The sequence below is a fragment of the Cryptomeria japonica genome, chromosome 7, assembly GCF_030272615.1.
Source record: "Cryptomeria japonica chromosome 7, Sugi_1.0, whole genome shotgun sequence".
NCBI lineage: Eukaryota > Viridiplantae > Streptophyta > Pinopsida > Cupressales > Cupressaceae > Cryptomeria > Cryptomeria japonica.
In genome coordinates this window covers 403806197-403827453 of record NC_081411.1, presented here as the reverse complement: position 1 = coordinate 403827453, position 21257 = coordinate 403806197, and the positions used below count along the sequence as shown (strand labels likewise).

The window sequence follows — 21257 nt, the reverse complement described above, 5'->3', positions numbered from 1 at the left end:
TTTCAGAAGCAATCCAAAAGGCTCCTTTCACTGTAAAATTTGAAAATGTGTACTCAAAATTCAAATTTGAGGAAGATACCACAAATGATTTCCAAGACAGGTACTCCTGAGATTCAATTTTTTTGCGTATCATTGTAAAGCTCTTGCACTTGCTGTTAATATCTGAAAATTTTGAGTCTAACGGATCTTCCACAGGATTTAAAAAGATGCCGGATTCATCAAGCCTGCACCACATCATGGAAAACCATATATTTATAATTTCTATTAGCTTTCAACAACATTTTGAAAAGGTTTATACTAAAGATTCTACATGAATGACAAGTTCGAATTTCATGTTATAAGGCAGTATTGACCTTTTCAAACATCATTTCATCTAGGTTATAACACAATAAATACATCTCTGCAGACTCTTGAAATAGGAAAAAGCATCTTCCAAAACTACTGTCCTTCACATAAGCGGAAGTTCCAGACTCTACAATAAAATTAATATCTATTTTTCGCTTAACAAGTTTCATTTACAGAAATTTGAAACAAATCTCATCCCTGAAGGGGGACCATAGATATTCATTTATTTTTAGTGAATATTATTTAAAGCACACTTAAAATCAGACTGCAAACTAGGACTGCAGGTGAGCTCACTTCTAAAAATAAAATGAAAGAAGTCACCCCGTTCAGACCAAGCTGTTAAATATAACCTATAATTGGAACTTTAGTTGCAACACAAGAAAAATACAACTAAATTGCTTGCAGAGTCTGTAAAGAAAAAGTAAAAACCTTGAATATAAGTGCAGTTAGCAAATTCATATATATCCAGTTGAATGATTTTGATTTTAAACATAAAGATTGCTATAGAAAACAAAACCTTGAAATGCAATTAAGCCAGCAATAAATTTACTTGCCTGGCGAGTCCTTCCAATATATCATACAGTATGACTCTGCTCTCCCCCAGACCAAATCCTAGATTAGGCCCCCTGCTGAACAACAAGCTTTCCTTGCCACTTTCCACTGTTGTGCCTTCAATGTCTCTATTTTCCAAGTTTGCAATCACATTGGCTTCATGAAACGTATCTTCTCTGTTTTCTCCTGTCATCTTCTGTGTGTGCTGCTTTCCCAGTTGCTCCAAAGGAGAATAAATGGTGCCTTCTCCAAAACATTCCGTTATACCTGATGCAGGGAACATGTTTCCAAGATAAAATTTATAAAATGTAAAACTAAGGTTGCAAATGCCAAATTTGCCAGCCTCTGTGTATCACAAAAGTTAAATAAGTATGATATAGATGTTTACCTAACCATCATTATTCTTCCAAACAATTTCAGAAAGGCCATTTAATAAGTGTTCAGCATGCCTGTTTGGTTATATTCTTAGCAGGTTTTAAAAAAATCTTCCTATTGGACAATCACTGTTTGGAATCTGGATAAAGGATTCCTTATTTATGACTAACTTAAACTCTTGGATAAAAAAAAAGAAAATCGAGAATTTAATTGCATTAATCAATTAAATTGTTGAGTAAATACTAGAAACAACATCACCTGCAGCTGTGGGTGCTTAATTGCCACACATAAAGATAGGACATGTGGGTTGAGTCAGTGAATTTCTGAGATCACTCTTGGATGGGAAAGAGACAAATAAGAAACATCCCAGATTTGTTGTTCAGACACCAGCTTCAAGGCCATTGGTGAAGTAAACTTTGTGACTATTGTTCAAAATCTTGGAGAGAAGAAACTGAGGTGGGAGGGGATTCATTGAATCACTTCAAATTCCAAGTCCCCAAAAGATTCTCCATCAACACCATCTCTACTTTCCAAATCCCTTTCTCTACAGAACAGGACATTTCAAGATATATAAGTTGAACCAGGATGTTACCCCATGAAATCAGGTTATAAGGTTTCCCCTCAAAATCTGAAATGGTTTAGCCAGGGGTTAGGTAAAGCTAACAGTTTTGTTTGGTTTGCAGCTGAAAAAGGAAAAACCTTGGGTCCCAAGGGAATTAAAGATTTTATTTGGGAGTTTGTTCCACTGCTGGTTAGTTGGGAAATTTGGAAGGAAAGGAACCATAGAATCTTTCAAGACAAGAATAATACCTCAAAAGAGTAATTCCTAGAGTGGAAGTAACCATCTTAATGTATCAAATGTGTGCATAAAGAAAAGTAAGAAGGAGCTGTCACCAAAAGACACAAGTTCTCCATATTGTGGAGTGCCATGAATCCTATCCTCACTAAAGAGGTTTTCCCAAATACAGTTGGCAGTGAGATAGAATCCCCATCATGGACATAAGTTGAAACTTAATATCTATAGGCCATCCAAAGAAACTCAGGTATAGCTGGGGTTTGGTATCATCAAGGAAATCTCATTTAAGTATAACATATTGGCCAAGACACCATTAATGAAGCTAAGGAAACAATGGATTGGGCACATGGATTAAAACCAGTTGTATTCCAAAGGAATTAAAGAAATTGAGGTGGAGGTTGACTCAATGCTAGATATAAATGCTACAAACAAAAGCATGAGTTAGAATAGGAAACTAAATGGTATCAATGTTTAAGCTTGGGACCTCTCCACAAAATTTAACTCTTTCATTTCTAGCAGATTACCTGACCAATGTGGGTGTTCTTCAAATCCTTAATAAAACTAATTACAATGTTAGAAATCCTTTTTAGGAGAAACTAGACCCTTTGATTTAAGGGGTCAGCATGATTCCTAGCAAGAACTTGGGGATCTTGTTAATTTGAAAATATAATTTAAAATTTAAATAAAATGAGACAAGATGCAGGTAGTGGTTGCCAATGGCAAAAATAAAGAGTGAGCAAATGCTCCTAGCAGTCACTACAAGGAGGAAATCAGAGTTTCAAGATGTTTTATGTTGATGAAGACGAATCAAAACTGATTTCCTTCACCATTTCTTTATTTCCATTTCATTATTTTGCATAGACTAGATGTATCCAATGAAGTGAGGAGCCTGGGAATAAAATAAATTCCAGCGACACCCATATAATATTTTATTAGTGGATGGAGTCAAAGCTCTAATCATCAAGGAAGTTTAAGAAAGAGAAGGAAGGGAAAAATATCCTTCAAAGATAAGTTGTTTAATTATGACCTAAAATCAATCTTTGAACCTTCCTCCCCTTCAGCTATTGATTTCATCTAGGTAGGGTGTAATGGGGCATTAGAGAGCTTGTATACATGGCTCTCTGGATGCATGCAAATGTAGCTAGTGCATCATGATATTCCTTTGGGAAACTCAAAGGAGGAGGTTAGCCTTGAATTTGGATTCAAAAGAAAGAAAAAAGAGTTCTCAACAATGTGGAGAGCGACAACATCAGTCCCCCCAGTTGGCACCTTCGATGATTAGGTACAAGGGAAGGGTCAAATCTAGCTCAAAAGAAGAGTTATGTTGCAACAAGAGTTGTAGTGAAACAAAATTCACTATTGGATGAAATTAGAGATCCCCTTGCCTAGGGGCTTTGGAAGAAACTCCAATATTGGTATAATATGAGGAGTTGGAAGGTAAGATACTTACATTTCTTGTAAGGGGATAATCTATGTTGGTGTATACTTCCATTTCTTGTAAGGGGATAATCTATGTTGGTGTAATGTTTTCTATTATACCTTTTTTATTTAAGTTTATTTAAGCAATTAATTTTTATCCTAGGTAGCTAATAGACAGGTGTGCTTCCTTGATTGAAGGAAATTATGTGCAACAACTACCTCTTTATGTGCCACCACTGTCTCTAGTTATGAAGTTAGCATCACTCCTCATGGACAGGTTGTAACCATGACTCATGCATTCATGCAGCTATATATATGTGTTTTTTAAAAAGTGATGAAAGAGAAAGGCAACTTCCATTTACATGCATTGCCAATATCTATCATTTCTGCATTTTTATTTTACTACTAGTAGGTGTAGACACTTAAAATTGTCATGCTTACATCAATCCATATCATCAATCTTGCATTACATCTTCACTAATTAATAAAATTATTTAATTAATTAGGCCATCTTTACTCCAATAGTTAATTAAATAAATTAAGCTATCCCCTTTAATCAATCCATCACTAGTTAATTAAATAAATCCTATTTATTTAATTAACCTAACCTAATCTTATTTTGATTAATTAATTAAATGAACCTTGTTTATTCAATTAATTATACTAATCTATTCTCAATTTTTAATGAATTAAATCATTTTCTCATCTTTTAATCCCCACTATCCATTATCCCAGAAACATCTAAACCCTCCACTCTCACACGTGTGAGATCATTCATTTGTCATTGTCACACAAATCCCCACATTCTCTCACGTGTAAGATTTTCCACTCGTCGTTATCACACGAATCCCCACATTCCCAGACATGTGAGATCTTCCACTTGTCATTGCCACACAAATCCCTACATTCTCTCACGTGTAAGACATTCCACTTCTCATTTCCACACACATTCCCATATGTGTGAATCTTCTACTTGTAATTCTCACCCTTTTATCTTCTTCCACATGTGCAAATCCTCACCATCCATCCTAGATCCTAAATGAATATACACCCTCCATTCTCACATGTGGGAGAGCTTCCATTGTCAACCTTAACTCACCATCTCCCTCCACTTGTTATATTGAGAGCTTGCACAATCAACAAGCTAATCCCCACCCTTGATCTCCCAAACAAATCCTCATCCATCCTCATTGAGGAGATCTATTTAAGAAGCCTCCTCCAAAGGACAAAAAATAAACAAAATCATTCATCCTATGTACATGCTGTCTATTTGGTAGCTTCCAAGCAAAAACAAATCTACATGCAATAATTGCAACCATTTATCAATCATTAGAGAAATCTCAAAAAAAAATGGAAGGTATAATCATTGCTTATTTTTGTAGTGTTTATGTCTCGTGTTTCCATTTATGCTCAAATTGAAGTTGTATGTTTTTTTGGATTCTGTGATTGTTTTGTATGCTTTTACTCCCTTTAGTCCAAATTTCACCATCAATATAGGAATTAGTTTAATTTCCAAGGTCCTCGTAGAGATTTTAGGATTTTTCTAAAGAAATTATAAGATCCTCCATGGTAGTAGAGTCAATTTGGCTATTCGACTTATTCATTTTTTCTCATTTTGTGGGTTTTTGAGTTTGAGGGTTCCATCTTTTGGAAGGTATTCTTATATGTTACCTTTTTGGAAGCATGCAAAAGCAAATATAAGCTCACCATCATTTCTAAATGGTTTAAGAAAGTTTATTTTTACTTTCATTTCATCCAAATCAAACACAGAGGCCAAGCTATTAAGGTTTGGGGTTACATGCTATTTAATATTTTTGTAGGTATCTTTCTCTATAAGCATGCTAGAGCGAATTTGAACGTGTCATTGATTTCAAGTGGCCAAAATCATAAATATCACTTGTCAAGTCATCAAAAATGTTGGTATTAGGTGTCTTACACCTTGCACTTCTAATGTTCTTATTTATATTTAATTTTTATTAATTATGTGCCCACATGGAAAAAGGTGTCCCACTTTGTAATAGATATTTGATAAGTTGTAAGTAGCATTTAGTGCCATGGAAGTTGCTAAATACAACTATAAAATTTATTAAGTGTTAAAGGGTTACTTTAACAAAGCAAATGAAAATAGAAGGCTATTGCTAATGCATTGAGAGTATCTTCCTAAAATGTGGATAAATCTAAAATTTTCCTTGATTTGGGCAGCTAATTGCTCATGATTTTTGAAACTATCCTTGGTTTCTAGTTTTGGGCTTGCCTATATATTAGATGCATGGGTTGGTGGTATTGGTTGCACTTGTACTTGCAAGGGTTATGCTGTCAGATTTTGTTCACAATTGATCTCTTGTTGCTTATGGTTGTGACATTGCAATATGGCTATGGATGTATATATGAGGTGCTATTATAATTTTCATAGGTTGGACAAGTTGGAGAGAATGCGTTAGAGATTGGGGATATGTTGTTATATTGAATCTAAAAGCCAATGATATTCTCTTCTTTCTCCTAACAAAGCATTGATAAAATTTATGAATGAATTCTAATTGTTTTGTTACAAAATAATATATTGGGTGTGCTTTGGAGATTGGGTTTTTTTCTAAAAAGGATTTTCCTAGGTTATATTTTTGTTATGTGTTTTTTTGTATCTAATGATATTGTGTACATTTGAACTCACTTGCATTTCTTCTTTCACTAAGTTAATGTAGGGAGTTTCCATGTCTAGTTTTTTATTTAAGGGCACAGTTTCCTTCCACTTATTCTTAAAACTCTATCTATGGAAATGTTTTGATCTAGTGTGTTCTAGGATTAGTTCCTTACATTTTGTTATCAATGCTTGGTTTGGGCTAAACAAGGGGATACCTTCCTTATGATATTAATCCTGTTTTGAGTGGAAGTTTTATGTAGGTGATCTTATTCTCAAGGATAGAGAATGGTAACACAACAAGACAGAGATTGTGATTCTATTTTGGATTATATAGTTATGTAGTTGCATGAAGTCATGCACATGATTAGTGGGTTGCATGTCTAATCTATGCTTTTGCATGCAATTGCATGTAATGGTACTATTGACGAGCGTTTTGACACACCCACCAACAGTCAGGTAGTTTATGCAAACACTCACCACCTCTCCTGAAAAGTAATGGATTCGGAAGAACTCACTACCCCAAGGTCTCTGTAGTCGGGTCTCGACAGTGATGGATAACTCAATGGCTGATGTGGTTATACCTGTAAAGGGGCTTGCTGGTTAGAACTAAATCTCGCTGGTTTACGAACAATTGCACTTCCTTTTTTTTTGTATTTTATGATTTAAGACTCTCTGGGGAAATAAAATGTGAAGCGTAAAGGAAACAAGAAAATAACAATTAAGATCAATACAATGACAACTCAATAAACTATTCAATTAGTTCCCTGCAATTTGAGCAATTATCAGATATTATCCAAGTTAGCATTCAACAACAGACTTCCATAAAACCTGCAAAATCATCAATTTCACAAATCTGTGGACATAGAATCATCAACAATATGGCCTATCACAGTAATTCCCATATACCACTGACGTGTGCAATATGGTTCATATCATAATAGACAAAAAAGATTACCACGTTGCTAACTCAAAATAATAGACATTACCAATTACACAGAACAATTTGGTAGAATATAGATGTAAATCAAGCAATCTACAAGCTGCTTTTCATATTAATCTCCATGAATGTATAGCAAAAGTAACTCAAACTTCTTAACAATCTGCAAAAATCTCTAAAAATCTCTATGTGGGCCACAAATCATCAATTTGGGGACCCTTACAAATGAATTCAACTTCTCAATTTATAGAAGTTTTTTCACCTTATTATTTAGGAAATAACTCTACCCTAAATTAAGAACTAAAATTAGGAGCCACAGTTAACTTGCAAGTTTCTGCCTGGACACTCCACTTAACAACTACGAAGCGAACGCTGCATGAACACTACGAAGACCATGCTGGGTGAGCCACGTTTTCGTAACCATGCAGGATTTTCAAAATTGGAACTTTGAGTAAGAAGAGCAGTTTTAAAATCAAGAAAAAGCTTTGCTATCTTTAGCAATTGTGTGCCTAGCTTTTTTTTTTATTTCTTGGTAAATGCCTTATAATTTTCGATTATGCATGCAACTGCTTGGACTGGCGGATTGGCTACATGCTTAATTCTAAATTTATACTTCTTCAAAGTCTCCTCTGCATGTACTCCTTGTTCCTCTAACTCCTTTACCGTATCTGCCACCTCCTGACACTGAGTAATCAGCTATGTGTATCTATCCATAAGGCCAGCATCGAACTGGGCAGCAGGTCCTAAGTTTTGTGCCTCATATGCATCCCATTGATTCAAAACTTGCTACTGGTCCATTATTCCATTATCAGCCATTCTGAGGCCAAAAGGCCCTAGTATATTCGTTACAAAATCTTCATATGACAAAATCTATCTGAGAAGAGGGTCCCGAATATTAGTCATCTCCTTGACATACTGCTGATACATCTCTACCTTCAACTCCAAAATGTATATGTAGGACTGTAAATTCTCACAACTATCTCCTCCTAAGAGGTCTTCTTTTATTATCAGCTCTTCTCCTAACCGTAGTATCCTTTTCAAAATCCGGAGCTGTTTATTAAAGGTGTTCTCCTTCCGTTCCCAGTGTGTGGAACAGGTTGCCAAAGCTCCACCTGCCTGTACCGCTTTACGGTATATTTCCATCGTGTCCTGTAGAAACAACCTAATTTTGGCTGCATTCATTTGAGTCCAAGACTTAGCAGCTGCAGCTACTCGTCTCACCTCCAATAGTGCCTTTACATCTCCTTCTGGCAAGGATGAGGTTGAAGGTAGGTCATCTGTCCTACAGGAGTCCAAAGGTTTGCACATTTCTACCAAGAGATGTTTATACTGCCCAAGCTGCGCTTTAAGTTCTACATTTGAACTATGCTCCTTTTCCACACGCCCTCTGACAACGCTTGTGGCTAGTTCCAAGGTATCTAACTCTCCCCACTTGGTCTGCTTACCTAGGTTTACCTGTGATACCTGGTATTTGGGAGATGCTTGTCCCTCGGCCTGCGATGGAACCACCACATCTGCAATCACTTCACCGAAACTAGTTTTCGACAGGTGGTGAACCGTCTTTAACTTCTTAATCTTTGGTGGTTCCTCGATGATCGCTTCTTGTAGAGTAACTTTGGGAAGCTCTGCTTTTCTCTTTTTCTTCTCAAAGGTAAACTCTAACCATTCTGGTATATCTTCAGCTTTATCACCTTGATGTGATACAATCTCAGCAATTATAACATGCACCTCTGCCTGCTCCTCTACCTGCTCCTCTGCTTCAGCTCCAGTTTGGCCAAGAACCTGGAATGATGAAATTTGGCGGGCTAAGTTAGCTTGGAGAGCTTGTTGTTTGTGTAACTCTCCTAGCTTACCACTAACTTCCTCATTGAATGCCATTTCTTCATTCCCTAGCTCCATCTCTACTTGCCCGGCTTCTATATCCTTAAGCAAGTCTTCTTGGTCTTGAGAAGTTAGAATCAACCTTTCATTCAGGATATCCTCTGCTTCACCTCCTTCTTACTCACTACCTAGAGGCTGTTGTTGGTCGAGATCCTCTTCCTCCTGGTCAGAGTCAGACTCGACATTTCTAATTTTCACTTTCTCAATAGTGGGCGTAAAACCTTGCACTCTGGGCTGCCCTGTGGATACATTAACAAATGGTGGTGCGGGAGCAGTGGTGCCCGAAGCACTTGTTGTCCCTGTGGAAGGTGGCTGAACAGGTACCTCCTTGGTGGCCTCTAGGTTCTCTTCCTGTTCTTGAGTATCTTCTCCTCCAGTGTGGCCTATAGCAGTCCTTGGTAGAAGAACTCTAGCAAGTGAAACAACGCCTAGCCCATCGGTGACCCCTAGGTCTGCAGCCTTCTTCAGAAGTTCAGACTCCTTCATCTTTTCTTGGAGTTTCTTCAGCAAGTCCTCAGTGCTTTCTTGAGGCTTGTCTTCCTCACCTGGGTCAGTGGAGGTATTCTGTATTGAAGCCGACCTTGTTTTTCGGGCATACTCTTTATGGCCTCTTGACTGCGGCACCCCTAAGGTGGATTCCTTTTGCTTTGTTTTTAATGCACTAGGTCTAACCCTCTGGTTTAACCATTGCTTAGTCCTATTAATGACTACCTGGGAGACCTTCTCCATATCTGTATCTTCGCTTGCAGACCATTTCACTGGGGAGAGGGGCCTCTTGTCTATCCCTGATTCTTTATAAATTGGATCGAGTAACTCTCCATCATCCCTCAGGTCTTTAGGGAGGTTAGTCTCGATACCAAAGTCTCTAACCTGCGGCACGGACAACCTGTTATAATTCTTCTCCCTGACTTCAAAACTATCCTGCAAGTTGGCCCAAAAGTCTTCCAAGCTGGGCCTATGCCCCTCATATGCCTTAGGCATAGCTTGCTTAAGTTTCCCGTAGGGATCATAAAATTCCCTAGTATGATATATTCTTTCAGGTTCAAATCCCGAAGCTCTTGCTCGGCCAATTTTGCCACTTGTATTTTAGAATAGGTGAAGTACCCAATGGATACCGAGAAGTCAATACCTGTTTTATGTTTAGAAGATAGCAGTGATTGGAGACCAAGAAGTTGTCTTACATACTCCAGCAGGATTACCCTATCGTTGCAATAACGAGGCAATAGCATTGGATTCCCTGTGAATCCACTAACTCTGATGTAAGTAGAACGTGGGTTTTGGATGAACCAACATGCCCACTCTCGGATAATAGCCATGGCTTCTGGGCTTATCCGATATCCTGTGTCTCCAATCAACTTAATGATTATAGGGAAGATGAAGGCATCATTAACCCTCTTGAAGTGTGTCTTTGCATTTGTTAGAGTGAGCTGCGAATAATATTCCCATATCTTCTTCTGTCCCTCCTTCTCTCCTAGCTGCCCTTCTACCTGTAGGCTTGGAAACTTTCCAGCTCTGGTAGCTACCCAAATGACATAGGACGTGAAAAAGAACTTCTGGATGTGCTGCACCTCCTTCATCTGCTTACAAATGTTGTCGGAAAGGATTTGTGGCCAATCAAAGTATTGCCTTCCTATCAATATGGTACTCATAAATTGGAACATCCAAGGGTGGAAATGCTTATAGTCAAGCTTGTCGAAGGCCCTACTGAGCATGATAATCAAGTCCCTTTGAGGCTCTTTGAAGTCTGCCCTCAGGATCTCTGTAGCCTTGAGCCCTGTTTTCCTCTCCTCTTCCAACCAGTTGGTATTCATGTGTCTTTTGCTGGCTGACACCTTCTCGTTCCATGTTTTCAAGGCCTCTTCTTCTGTTAATAAGAATGCCTCTTCCCTAGTTGGGATTCCAAAGACGAACCCTAGCATATCCAGTGACAAGTCAATAACAGTCTTTCCATGTGCATCCATACACTTTCTTGTCTTTGTATTGTAGAATGGAGTGATGGTCATTATAAACTCTGGTGCTTGAAGCGACTGCGGGAATACAGTAGCTTCCACAAGACCCGACCTCTTTATCCTTCGGTGGAGAGCATCTAGGTTAAGTTTATCCGATTGGGTTGCAATATCCCCAATCCCTATGTGTCCCACTTCGCTGTCCGTGACCCATTTAATTTGATCGTCCAGCTTCGAAACATGGACCTGTCCTTGATGTTGGTACTTCATGGTGGCTAGAAGTCTGTCAATTTCTTTACCTCTCTTGTTGGTGGATGAGTCCATCTAACCACTGTAACCTGCAGGCAAAACACAAATTTTAGTCCTCAATATTAAACATAATTCTTGATCCACTTCGGGACTTCGGGGTCCCGGGGTAAGCAAAAAGGAAAAGGGCTTGGAACTCCGGGGTTCTGGGGTTCCGGGCTCCAGATTTGGGACGATCTGGAACTCCAGGGATCTGGGGTTCTGTTGATGTGTATTTTGTACATGACCAAACACAGAATAAAATACCTAAAAGGTACCTTATCCTCTCTTGATTAAAGTCTCCGAATGCTGAAGATGTCGTGAAAAGGATCAATCGGGATGACTTCAAGGTTCTTTGTTGTAGGATCTCTATGTGTGGATAAGCACCAATGGTCGTTGTATATGCTGTTTCTTCAAGGGGCCTTACGTACTTTTAGAAAAAGCTTGTCCGTGTTACTCTCTTTCCAAATGCGGGAACAGGATTTTCCTAGCACTAACAGATTTTCAAAAAATGTCAAAAGGTAAGGGTTTCAAGGAAGAGATACTTAAACTATTCCTAAGAATGACTCAATGAAGACTAGACTTGATAAGATTCTACCAATTTCAGTTTCGCCAAGAAATTACAACTTTACTGGAATTGATGCGATCTTCTAAGGGGATTCAACAATTTTTCAAATCATCAAGGATATAGATACTATCATAGAGATACATATCAATACTTCCAAGAATGATTGAATTCTTAACCAATCTCAAGGTTTCCAATTGACCACACAAGGCGTCCTTACAATCGGTAAGAAGCTAGTGGTTTGGAATATGAATCTTATCAAGGATCAAGCACAACACTTCGTCTTTCAAACTTAAAATCTAAATGCTATTTCGACTAAGAGTGATTCAAGAAGATAAACAATCATGAAGATAACCACAAGTATCACAATAAAACACCATAACTTCAATATTTTATTGATCTCATAGCCAAATGGACAACAATTGTTCAAAATTCTTTCTTCACTACTCAATCTTGCTACAACAATAACTTTCTAACTTTCTTCTCTTTAAGCTCTCTCTCTTCTCTAACTTTTCTCTCTGTAACCCTTGAAATGAAATGAGTGAAGGTATATATAGCATCCTCAAATACAATGAATGGCCCAAATCAAACGGCTGAGATTTTGACACCTAAACCCTAATTAGGGTTTGTTACAAAAAAGTCCCCATTTAGATAAACATCACCAATCCATAGCCAATAAAGAATTGGCACAAAAACCAAGGAGACATAGACCAATAGGAATTAAGCTGCCACATCATCCTATAACAACTTTTCATCTAGAATGTTGTTCCCTTTCCTATGCTCTTTCTTAGCATATTCAATGAATCTGGACACAATTCCTTCAATCTCTGCAATGGGAATCTCAGGAAGATTCTTCATTCGTTCTTCCAAGTGAAGGACTTGATCAAAAGCAGTGAGAAGAGTTGTCTCCCATCCAGGTTCAAGTTCTTTGGTCTTCTCAATCAAGAACATAGTAGTGTACATCTGATCTCGTTGCTTATCTGTGATGATGTTCTCCTCTTTGCAAAAGATGACCTTGATTCTATCCTCCAACTCTTGGATGTCCACATCTGTCTCGATCTCGATCCGCTTGTCAAGAATGGTACACAACACCTCAAACACCTTATCTTGAATTGGATGAATGATACCTTCAACTCGACTGCATCTGGTGTTGATGTCTTCAAAAAGGACCTCTTTCATCTGGAGCAGGGCTGACCACTGTAGGAGGTTATGAGTTCCTCCATCCATTATCTTTTCTTGTGCCAAAATCCATCTTGGTGTTTGTCTTATTACTTGTAAGACAAGAATGATAACATCTCTAGTGTGAGCGAATGCAGCTACAGTTATCATTAGATTATGGATAATCTCAAGGACCTGGATAGCTCGATGAACTGTCTTCATCATTCTTGTTGTAAATTCAACGGCTACCATGTGGGATTTATCAATCCAAGAACTTATAAGTTGAACCAAGCTCTTCACCCTTTCTGCCTCACCAACTGATTCAAGAGGGAGTGCTTGTAAAGGAGATACTGCTGGATCTTGACGTCTCAAGGGCTGATTAAGGTGACTAAAATAGTTCCTCCAAGCACTGACCTCCCTTTCAAGCTTCTTATTCTTTTCCATTTCTTCTTCAAGTTTGTCCTTAAGTGCTTCAAATGAATCAGTTGCTTCTTCCATCGCTTGCTCAGAGGTAAGTGGACCAAGCTCAAATGTTTCTAAGTCATACTCTTCTGCAAGAATTTCATCCTCATATTTGTCCACCACTGGTGTAGCTACCCGCACTTTCTTGGATCCTGTCTCATCTCTAATTACCTTAGACATCTTTGTGGCCTTTTTCTTCTCCATTACCTCATGAGAATTTCCTATAAGGCTTTCCAAGTCAAACACATCTTCTTCCTCTTCAACCACAACTACCTTTGTCAGTCTTTCTTTCAGCCAATCGGGAATGGCAGATCTTGTTTCCCTCACTTGTATTTCTTTAGGTAGTGGTCTATCTTCCCGGAAAGGAGATGTTGCTTCATCATCATTCTTTTCTTCGTGTTTCTCATTAGCATCAACTTGGGGAGATTGACTTGATGAAAGCTGAGGTGTCTGTCCTTTCTCTTGTTTATCATTCTATACCATGGACTCCATAGACTCATCAACTTCATATACTATCTGCCTCTGATCTTCCCCTTGACTCGCCTCCTTTTCATGCCTAGAAGATGTGCTTGGTGGGTGATGAGGGTTTGTTTTCTGCTTCTTCTTGGAAGGTTCTTTCTTCTCAAGTCCTTCTTTCCTCTTTGAGCCTTTGGAATGAGAAGTATTCTCACTCACACTTGCTTCTCCTTCTTCTGGTCTTGCCTCCAAAGTAAATGTCATTGATACATTCTGCTCCTTCAACTTTTGATGTTGTACATCCACCCATCTGCGAGTGCAGGATAAAACGAGAGCCATCAAAGCTCTCAAGTCTAAAACCTCGGGTTCATTCCAATCTATCTTCACTTCTTTGTCCTCTTTCTCATAGGATGACTGGAGGTATCTACCATTATCCTGGGCTTGATTGGCTACTCTATAAACTTTGCATTTCCTGATGAGATCTAAGGGTAGCCTGGAATGCATCTTTCTTTTAACCTCTAAATCACTTGGGAGATTCATCCAAAAGTCCTCCACCTGAAACTCATGCTTGTACTTTCTACCGACTGTCTCCTCCATATAACCATGAGGGTCAAAGTTCTCTCGCGAGGCAAAGGATGTGAATGAGTATAAAGATAATTCCTTCTCTGCATCTTCCACGGCTTGAGTATTAGGACACACCTCAACTGCGTTCCCTAGTATGATGGGCATGGGAATCCCATTTCCATGCTTGTGTCTGGATGCCTTCGCATAAGCTGCCAACTGTCTAGTCACCTCAAGTAGCACTATCCTGTCTGTTGGATATCTTGGCAACATGTAAGGAGGTGAAGGACACCCATGAACTCTGATGTATGTGAACTTTTGAAACTGGATGAACCATGCGCCATACTTCTTCACAAGGTCTTGTGCATCCAGAGACAGTCGATTGTGAATTCCCCCTTGCAATATCCTGGTAATGTTCATCGTGAAGGTGTCATTGACTAACTTGTAGTCACTTCTAGGCGAATGGTGCAGATGAACATAAGAATCACAAACCCTTATTTCTCCGGGTCCTCTTCCAATCACTCCTCTGTGAGGTAGCCCTGCATACTCGAAACTCCTAATCAAGGCATATATAACATATGAGCTCATGTGGAATGATTTGGTGGGTCTTAGCCTTCTCAACTGCACGTCCAGACAATTGCTAATGATTCTAGCCCAATGAAGCATTCCCTTTCCTTGGACTATCACTTGTATGAAGAAGAACATCCACTTTTCGAAGAAGGCGGCTTGAGAAGCACCTGTAACTCGATTGAGCAAAGTTATCAAGTCTTTGTATTCCTCCTGGAAGTCAATCCTATGTGGTGTATTGGGAATCTTGTTCAGGCAAGGCCGACTTTTGAGCAACCAATTCTTATTGATGAAGTTCAAACAAGACTCAGGATCATCTTCATAGATTGACCTTGCTCCTTCTAAGCTTTTGTAAATCATGTCTTTATGGTCCGGAAGATGAAGAGCTTCCCTTATAGCTTCCTCTGAAAGGTAGGCTAAGATATTCCCGTCTTTGGTTATGATCGTCCTTGATTGTGAGTCATAGTGGCGGGCACACTCGATCATCAACTCATGACACTTGACTGCGGGAGGGAAACCTGCCGCCTTGATGATGCCACTCTCGATTATCCTCCTTGCAATAGGTGATGGTTTGCCAATATAGGGGACCTCTCGAAACTTCTTCACATTGAAGTTTCCTAAGTTGGTGTCTCCGACATTATTCCACTTGGACACGATCCTGGTCTCCAATTCGTCGCTCCTCTGATCTTCCTTGATGAGAGCCTGCCGACTAGTAGATCCTCCGACTTTGGGGGTTGTCATTTGATGCCTACACAAAAATTTAAGATTAGTCTTTAAGCATCATACCTTAAAGCATAGCTTTTAAGAACTTCCAAGGGAATAATTCAAAACATTAATTTGAAAAGGACATGATTCCTCAAATTAATTATGAATGAAAATTGGATTTTCAAGACTTAAACTTTTTTTAAAATGCTATGAAAATCAAAACAAGTCTTGAATAAGAGCTTCAAATAGTTTGATTCTTCATACCTTCTCCTTTGAAAGCCTAACTATGAACCTTGAAAAATGAAGAATGAAGATCAGACTTTGCTGGATAAGGATTGAATTGCTGGCCTTCTTGGATGAATTATGTCTTGATTAACCTTCAAAAGAAGTTCGCCTTCCACTAGCTTCCAACACTTAGCAAAAATTCACCTCCAATCTGCTGAGATTCGCTCCTCTAATCTGCTCCTCAAAATTCGCATAAGAAGTAATGAATGAATGATTTGAATTTTGAAACAATACTCCCCCTTTACATAGGGCGCTCACCCTAATTAAGCATAAGGCCGACCTAGCAAATAAGCTTTAAAATAAGATAAAATCCACTAAAAAGGAGGCCGACTTGCTTGTAAAAGCAAATAAATGTATTTGAGCGCTCACCTTTATTTTTTCATTTTTGAATTAATTTCAAAGCTTCAAGGGTGGATTTTTACATTTATTTTAAGGCTTGAAAATTAATCAATTCAATTACAAAGGCCTCAAATTATGCGAACTTAATTTAACCTCCCCAAATGTCTTAATTTTAGCAAATTTGGTGAAAATTTGGGAATATGGAGGTTTGATTGAGGCTTAATGGAGCTTCCTTTCTCCTTAGGCTTTGAAATATTCAATAGTGATGAAGGTTTAGGTTCACTTCAAGACCTGTTTGAACCCATCCAGGCTTGTTCACTTGATCAAATTGAAATTTTCTCAACCTACATTTTTGCAAATTTCCATGACTTTGTCTTCACAATTTTGCAATTTGCCTTATAGACTTAATCAACCAAGGTTGAATGATAGGTTTTTTGATGATTTCGCCCTGGACCCTTTGGAAGGGTCAGGAGCGATTTTTCAATTTAAGAGTTGAATACCTCATTCCCTTCACTCCAAAATCTCCCAAAAGGCAAGCTTATGTTTGTTTTGGCCTAATCAAGGTCTTGCATTTCAATTTTTTATCATTTCTCATGAGTAATTAGGTGAAAATGTAAATTTCGCCCTGGACCCTTTGGAAGGGTCAGGAGCGATTTTTACATTTTAGGCCAAAATTCAGTTTAGTTTAATCATTAAACTCCTCCAAGGCAATCTCCAGGGTTCATTTCTCTCCATCACTGGGTTAGCTCATCAAAATTTTGAAGGAAATGCCACCTTTTGGGAATTTTGCTCTGGACCTTTTGGAAGGGTCAAGAGCGATTTTCTCTCCTGCGTTCAAAATTCTCATTTTTGTAAGTCCAAAACCTCACCAAGGCATTCCAAATGGCATCTTTTACTATAGTTCAGGCTTAGTTTCACTTGAATTTTGGAGGAAAAGGTGTCTTTAGTGTTTTTCGCCCTGGACCCTCTGGAAGGGTCAGGAGCGATTTTTCTTGCTTAGGCTTACTCCTCCATCATTTTAACTCCAATCCACCTCACAAGGTTAGGCAATGATCCTCTTCATTCACTTCATGCATGCTTGGTTTGTTATTGCAAGGCAAAATAGGTGTTTGAAGGATTTTCGCCCTGGACCCTTTGGAAGGGTCAGGAGCGATTTTCCTTCTCTGACCTAGAATCATCAAATTTTGAAACAAACACCTACTCACAAGTGGTCTCAAAGGCCTTTTCTAACTTGGTTTAGCCTTGTCTTAGCACAAACTTGAAAGGAATGCACTGGTTTTGGATTTTTCGCTCTGGACCCTTTGGGAGGGTCAGGAGCAATTCTTAGGTTTTAGGGCAATTCCTTCATCCTTTCATCTTCGAATCATTTCCAAGTGATAGAACATCATGTCTTACTCCCATCCAAGTTATGAATAGTGAAATCTTGTCTTAAATTTGCAAGAAAAAGGGAGAATTTGGAAATTTCGCTTTGGACCCTTTGGAAGGGTCAGAAGCGAATTTCCCTCTTGGCTTCAAAATTTGCATTTTTAGCATTCCAATTCCACTTCAAAGTAATTCAAAAGTCGTTTCAAACCCATGTCTAAGCTTGGTCTAGTCCAATCTTTGGAAGAAAAGATAGGTTTTAGGATTTTCGCCCTGGACCCTCTGGAAGGGTCAGGAGCGAAAATCATGTTCTAGGCTTGATTGCTTTTTCTTGACAATTTCAATCATCTTCAAAATGTAAAACACTCTTCCTCACACCCATTCAAGCCATAAAAACTAAAAAGTTGCTTTGACCTTGCAAGGAAATAGGTGCTTTTAGGAATTTTGCTTTGGACCCTCTAGAAGGGTTAGGAGCGATTTTTGCAATCTTGACCAAAAATCTTCATTTTTTCACCTTAAAACTTCTTTGATTAGTGGGAATTCATCTTTTATTGCCCTAAGGTTTTCATGTCCAAGAAAGGTTAAAAATGGGTTTACAAGGAATTTCGCTCTGGACCCTTTGGAAGGGTCAGGAGCAAAATTGCCTTTCTTGGCTAAAATATCCATCCCTCAATGCTATCAAACACTTTTCAAAGCAAGATCATGTCCATTCCTCTTTTCAACATGCTTTGGGCATCACAATTTGGTCAAGCTGAGCAAGAAATGCCTCCTATAAATTTTTTCGCCCTGGACCCTCTGGAAGGGTCAGGAGCGAATTCCTCAATTTAGGCTCAATTCAATCATCATTTCAAGTTGATTTCACCTCTCAAGAAAAAGACACTACTCCTCTTTCATCTATGCCAAGCTTGACTAGATTTTTGCAAGAAAAATAGAAGGATTTGAAAATTTTCACCCTGGACCATTTGGAAGGGTCAGGAGCGAATTTCCCTCTTTTGGGCAAAATCCTTCATTTCTTCATGACTTCTAAACATACCTAAGGTTTGAATATGCTCATTCTTCCTTTCATGATGCCTTAGACTCCTCAACTTGACCAAACAAGGCAAGAAATATCCCTCATAGAGATTTTCGCTCTAGACCCTTTGGAAGGGTCAGGAGCGAAAATTAGGTTTTAAGAAAAATCCCTCATTCTTCAAAGTTGAAACTTCTTCAGGAGGCAAAAACAAGCTATTCTTCTTCCATCATGTCAAAAACTTGACCTTCTTCATTGCAAAATAAGAGCCTTTTGGGAATTTCGCCTTGGACCCTCTGGAAGGGTCGAGAGCGAAATTTCCCATTTTGCTCAAAGTTCTCCATTTTTTCATGCTTCCAAATCTCAAGGATGTCCAATCTTTCCCCCAAGATACCCTGCACATCACAATTTAGCCAAAGTCAGTGAAAAATAAGCTCAAATAAAATTTTTGCTCTGGACCCTTTGGAAGGGTCAGGAGCGAAATCTCCATTCCAGGCCAAATTGCTCAGTTTTCAAGTTTTAAACCACCTCATAAGGCAAAGTTAGGTCTTTTTCTAAGCCAGGAACAAAATTGCAAGGCTATCCAAGGCAAGAAATAGTGTTTAGGATGAAATTCGCCCTAGACCCTCTGGAAGGGTCAGGAGCGAAATTCCTCTTTCAGGTATCATCTTGTTCTTCAAATTCAATCAAATCCTTCTCCAAGCAAGAACACATCAAATTACCTCCAAACGTGCCCTAGAAAGCATCACTTAGTCAAAAATGAGGAGGAAAAAAGAGGTTCATAATGATTTTCGCTCTGGACCCTCTGGAAGGGTCAGGAGCGAAAATCCTCTCTCAGCTTGATTCTGGACATTTTAAACTCCAATTTTCCTAGAAAGGCAAACATAGATTCTCCTTCACGCATTTCCATTGAGATCCTGCCTTTAATTACCGACTCTGCTCAACTTACTCAGCCCGGGAAACAAACATGACCCTGACCAAAAAAAAGCCTCTTTCAATCTAGACCTAACCTGAGATGAGACCTATTCACCCTTCCCCCTGATCTAACCAACTTGAATCTCCTGAAAGGCATGCTTCATTCTGGCAATCTTGAGGCTTCAAGCAGACGACTAACAACCTCCTAAACCAAACTAGACTTAGCTTGAAAGAAACCCTAAAATGAGCTTCCAAAGTTTAGCCCTAATCTAGCTAGCCCAGGCAGACCACTCACTCACCCAAAACCCTAAAAGCAAAGAGAAAAACGAGCAAAGAGAAAGCAAAACCTAAGGCAAAAAAAAGAGGGGGTCCCCATTCTAATGGGGCGATGTGTGAAATGGTCACAACAGGTTTCGGGGTGGAATGGAAGGCAAAACCTGGAACATGAAACCCGGAACTCCGGGGTTCCGGGGTGGAATGGAACATGAAACCCGGAACTTCGGGGTTCCGGGGTGGAATGGAACATGAAACCTGGAACTCCGGGGTTCCGGGATAGAATGGAAAGCGAAACCCGGAACTCCGGGGTCCCGGGGTGGAAGGCAAAGCGAAACCTGGAACTCCGCGGTTCTGGGGTGGAAAGCTAGCGAAACCCGGAACTCCGGGGTTCCGAGGTGGAAAGCTAGGGCACACCCACAAACAACAAACACAAAAGAAGAAAAAAGAACAAAAACACGAAAAGACATCTAACCTAGAAAAACACAAGGAGAGAAAACTAATTCACCAACCTGGTGAATCGAAAATCGAACGGACGCCAAGAAAGAGAGCTCGGGAGTCCGGAGGTTTGCGACTTGGAGCTAGGGAGGAGAAACTCTAAATGCACAAATGAACTCAAAAAGTTCATTATCTCCTATATATAGCCTCCCAAAACCCTTCCGTACGAAAACCATAAACACAACCCCGAGACTCCGGGGTTCCAAGGTTCCGAGGTCGACAGAGAGGAAAACAAAACAAACCACCTCGGGACTCCGGAGTTCCGAGGCCAAAAGACCCAAGACCTCGGGGACTCTAGGATTCCAGAGTTCCGAGGTCGGTACAACAAGGGACCTTGGGACTCCGGGATTCCGGAGTTCCGAGGTCGACACCAAAAAGAACCTCAGAACTCTCGGAGTTCCGAGGTAAAAAACAAAAGGGACCTTGGGACTCTGGGATTCCGGAGTTCCAAGGTCGACACCAAAAAGGGAAGAAAGAAACTAAAAAGGGGGTCCATATTTTGACTCAAGGAAACCAAATGGGGAAATAGATATGCTAGGCATAACAGGTACCATGATGTTTTATACTTGCATAGTGGGCACGTGTTGCATGTGTTGATTTGTTGGTTCCATGTTGGCGCATGTTGCTGATACATTGTAATGTCCCCTTTTTGGAGCCCTCTCTATTTTTCCCTGAATTCACAAAATCGGATGAAACAAAGTATACAAGATAGTTAGGAAAACATCTTTTACTTAAGAATAAGATGAGCTAAGGCTGTTCTGGAAACCTTTAATCGAGTTAGGTATCATTGCAAACACATTTCATAAAATAAATCTACTATTAGGGAAGGCAAATCATATATTCACCAATATGTAGCAAGTCTGCTTTGTATGTGAATCTTAGTCATATAAGATATGGAATAAGGAGGCAAGGTAGGGTGCCCTAAGAT

At 39.2% G+C, this 21257-nt stretch overlaps 1 protein-coding gene across 1 annotated transcript in view; it reads right to left on the bottom strand.

Annotated features, from left to right (window-relative positions):
- LOC131053417 (uncharacterized) overlaps nucleotides 1–21257 on the bottom strand; it is a 60718-nt gene that overhangs the window by 22907 nt on the left and 16554 nt on the right. The window contains exons 2-3 of the mRNA XM_057988029.2: nucleotides 900–1164; nucleotides 80–224 (exon numbers count right to left, since the gene is read on the bottom strand). Of these exons, the coding sequence (XP_057844012.2) occupies nucleotides 80–224; nucleotides 900–1164 (410 nt within the window). The remainder of the gene's footprint in view (nucleotides 1–79; nucleotides 225–899; nucleotides 1165–21257) is intronic.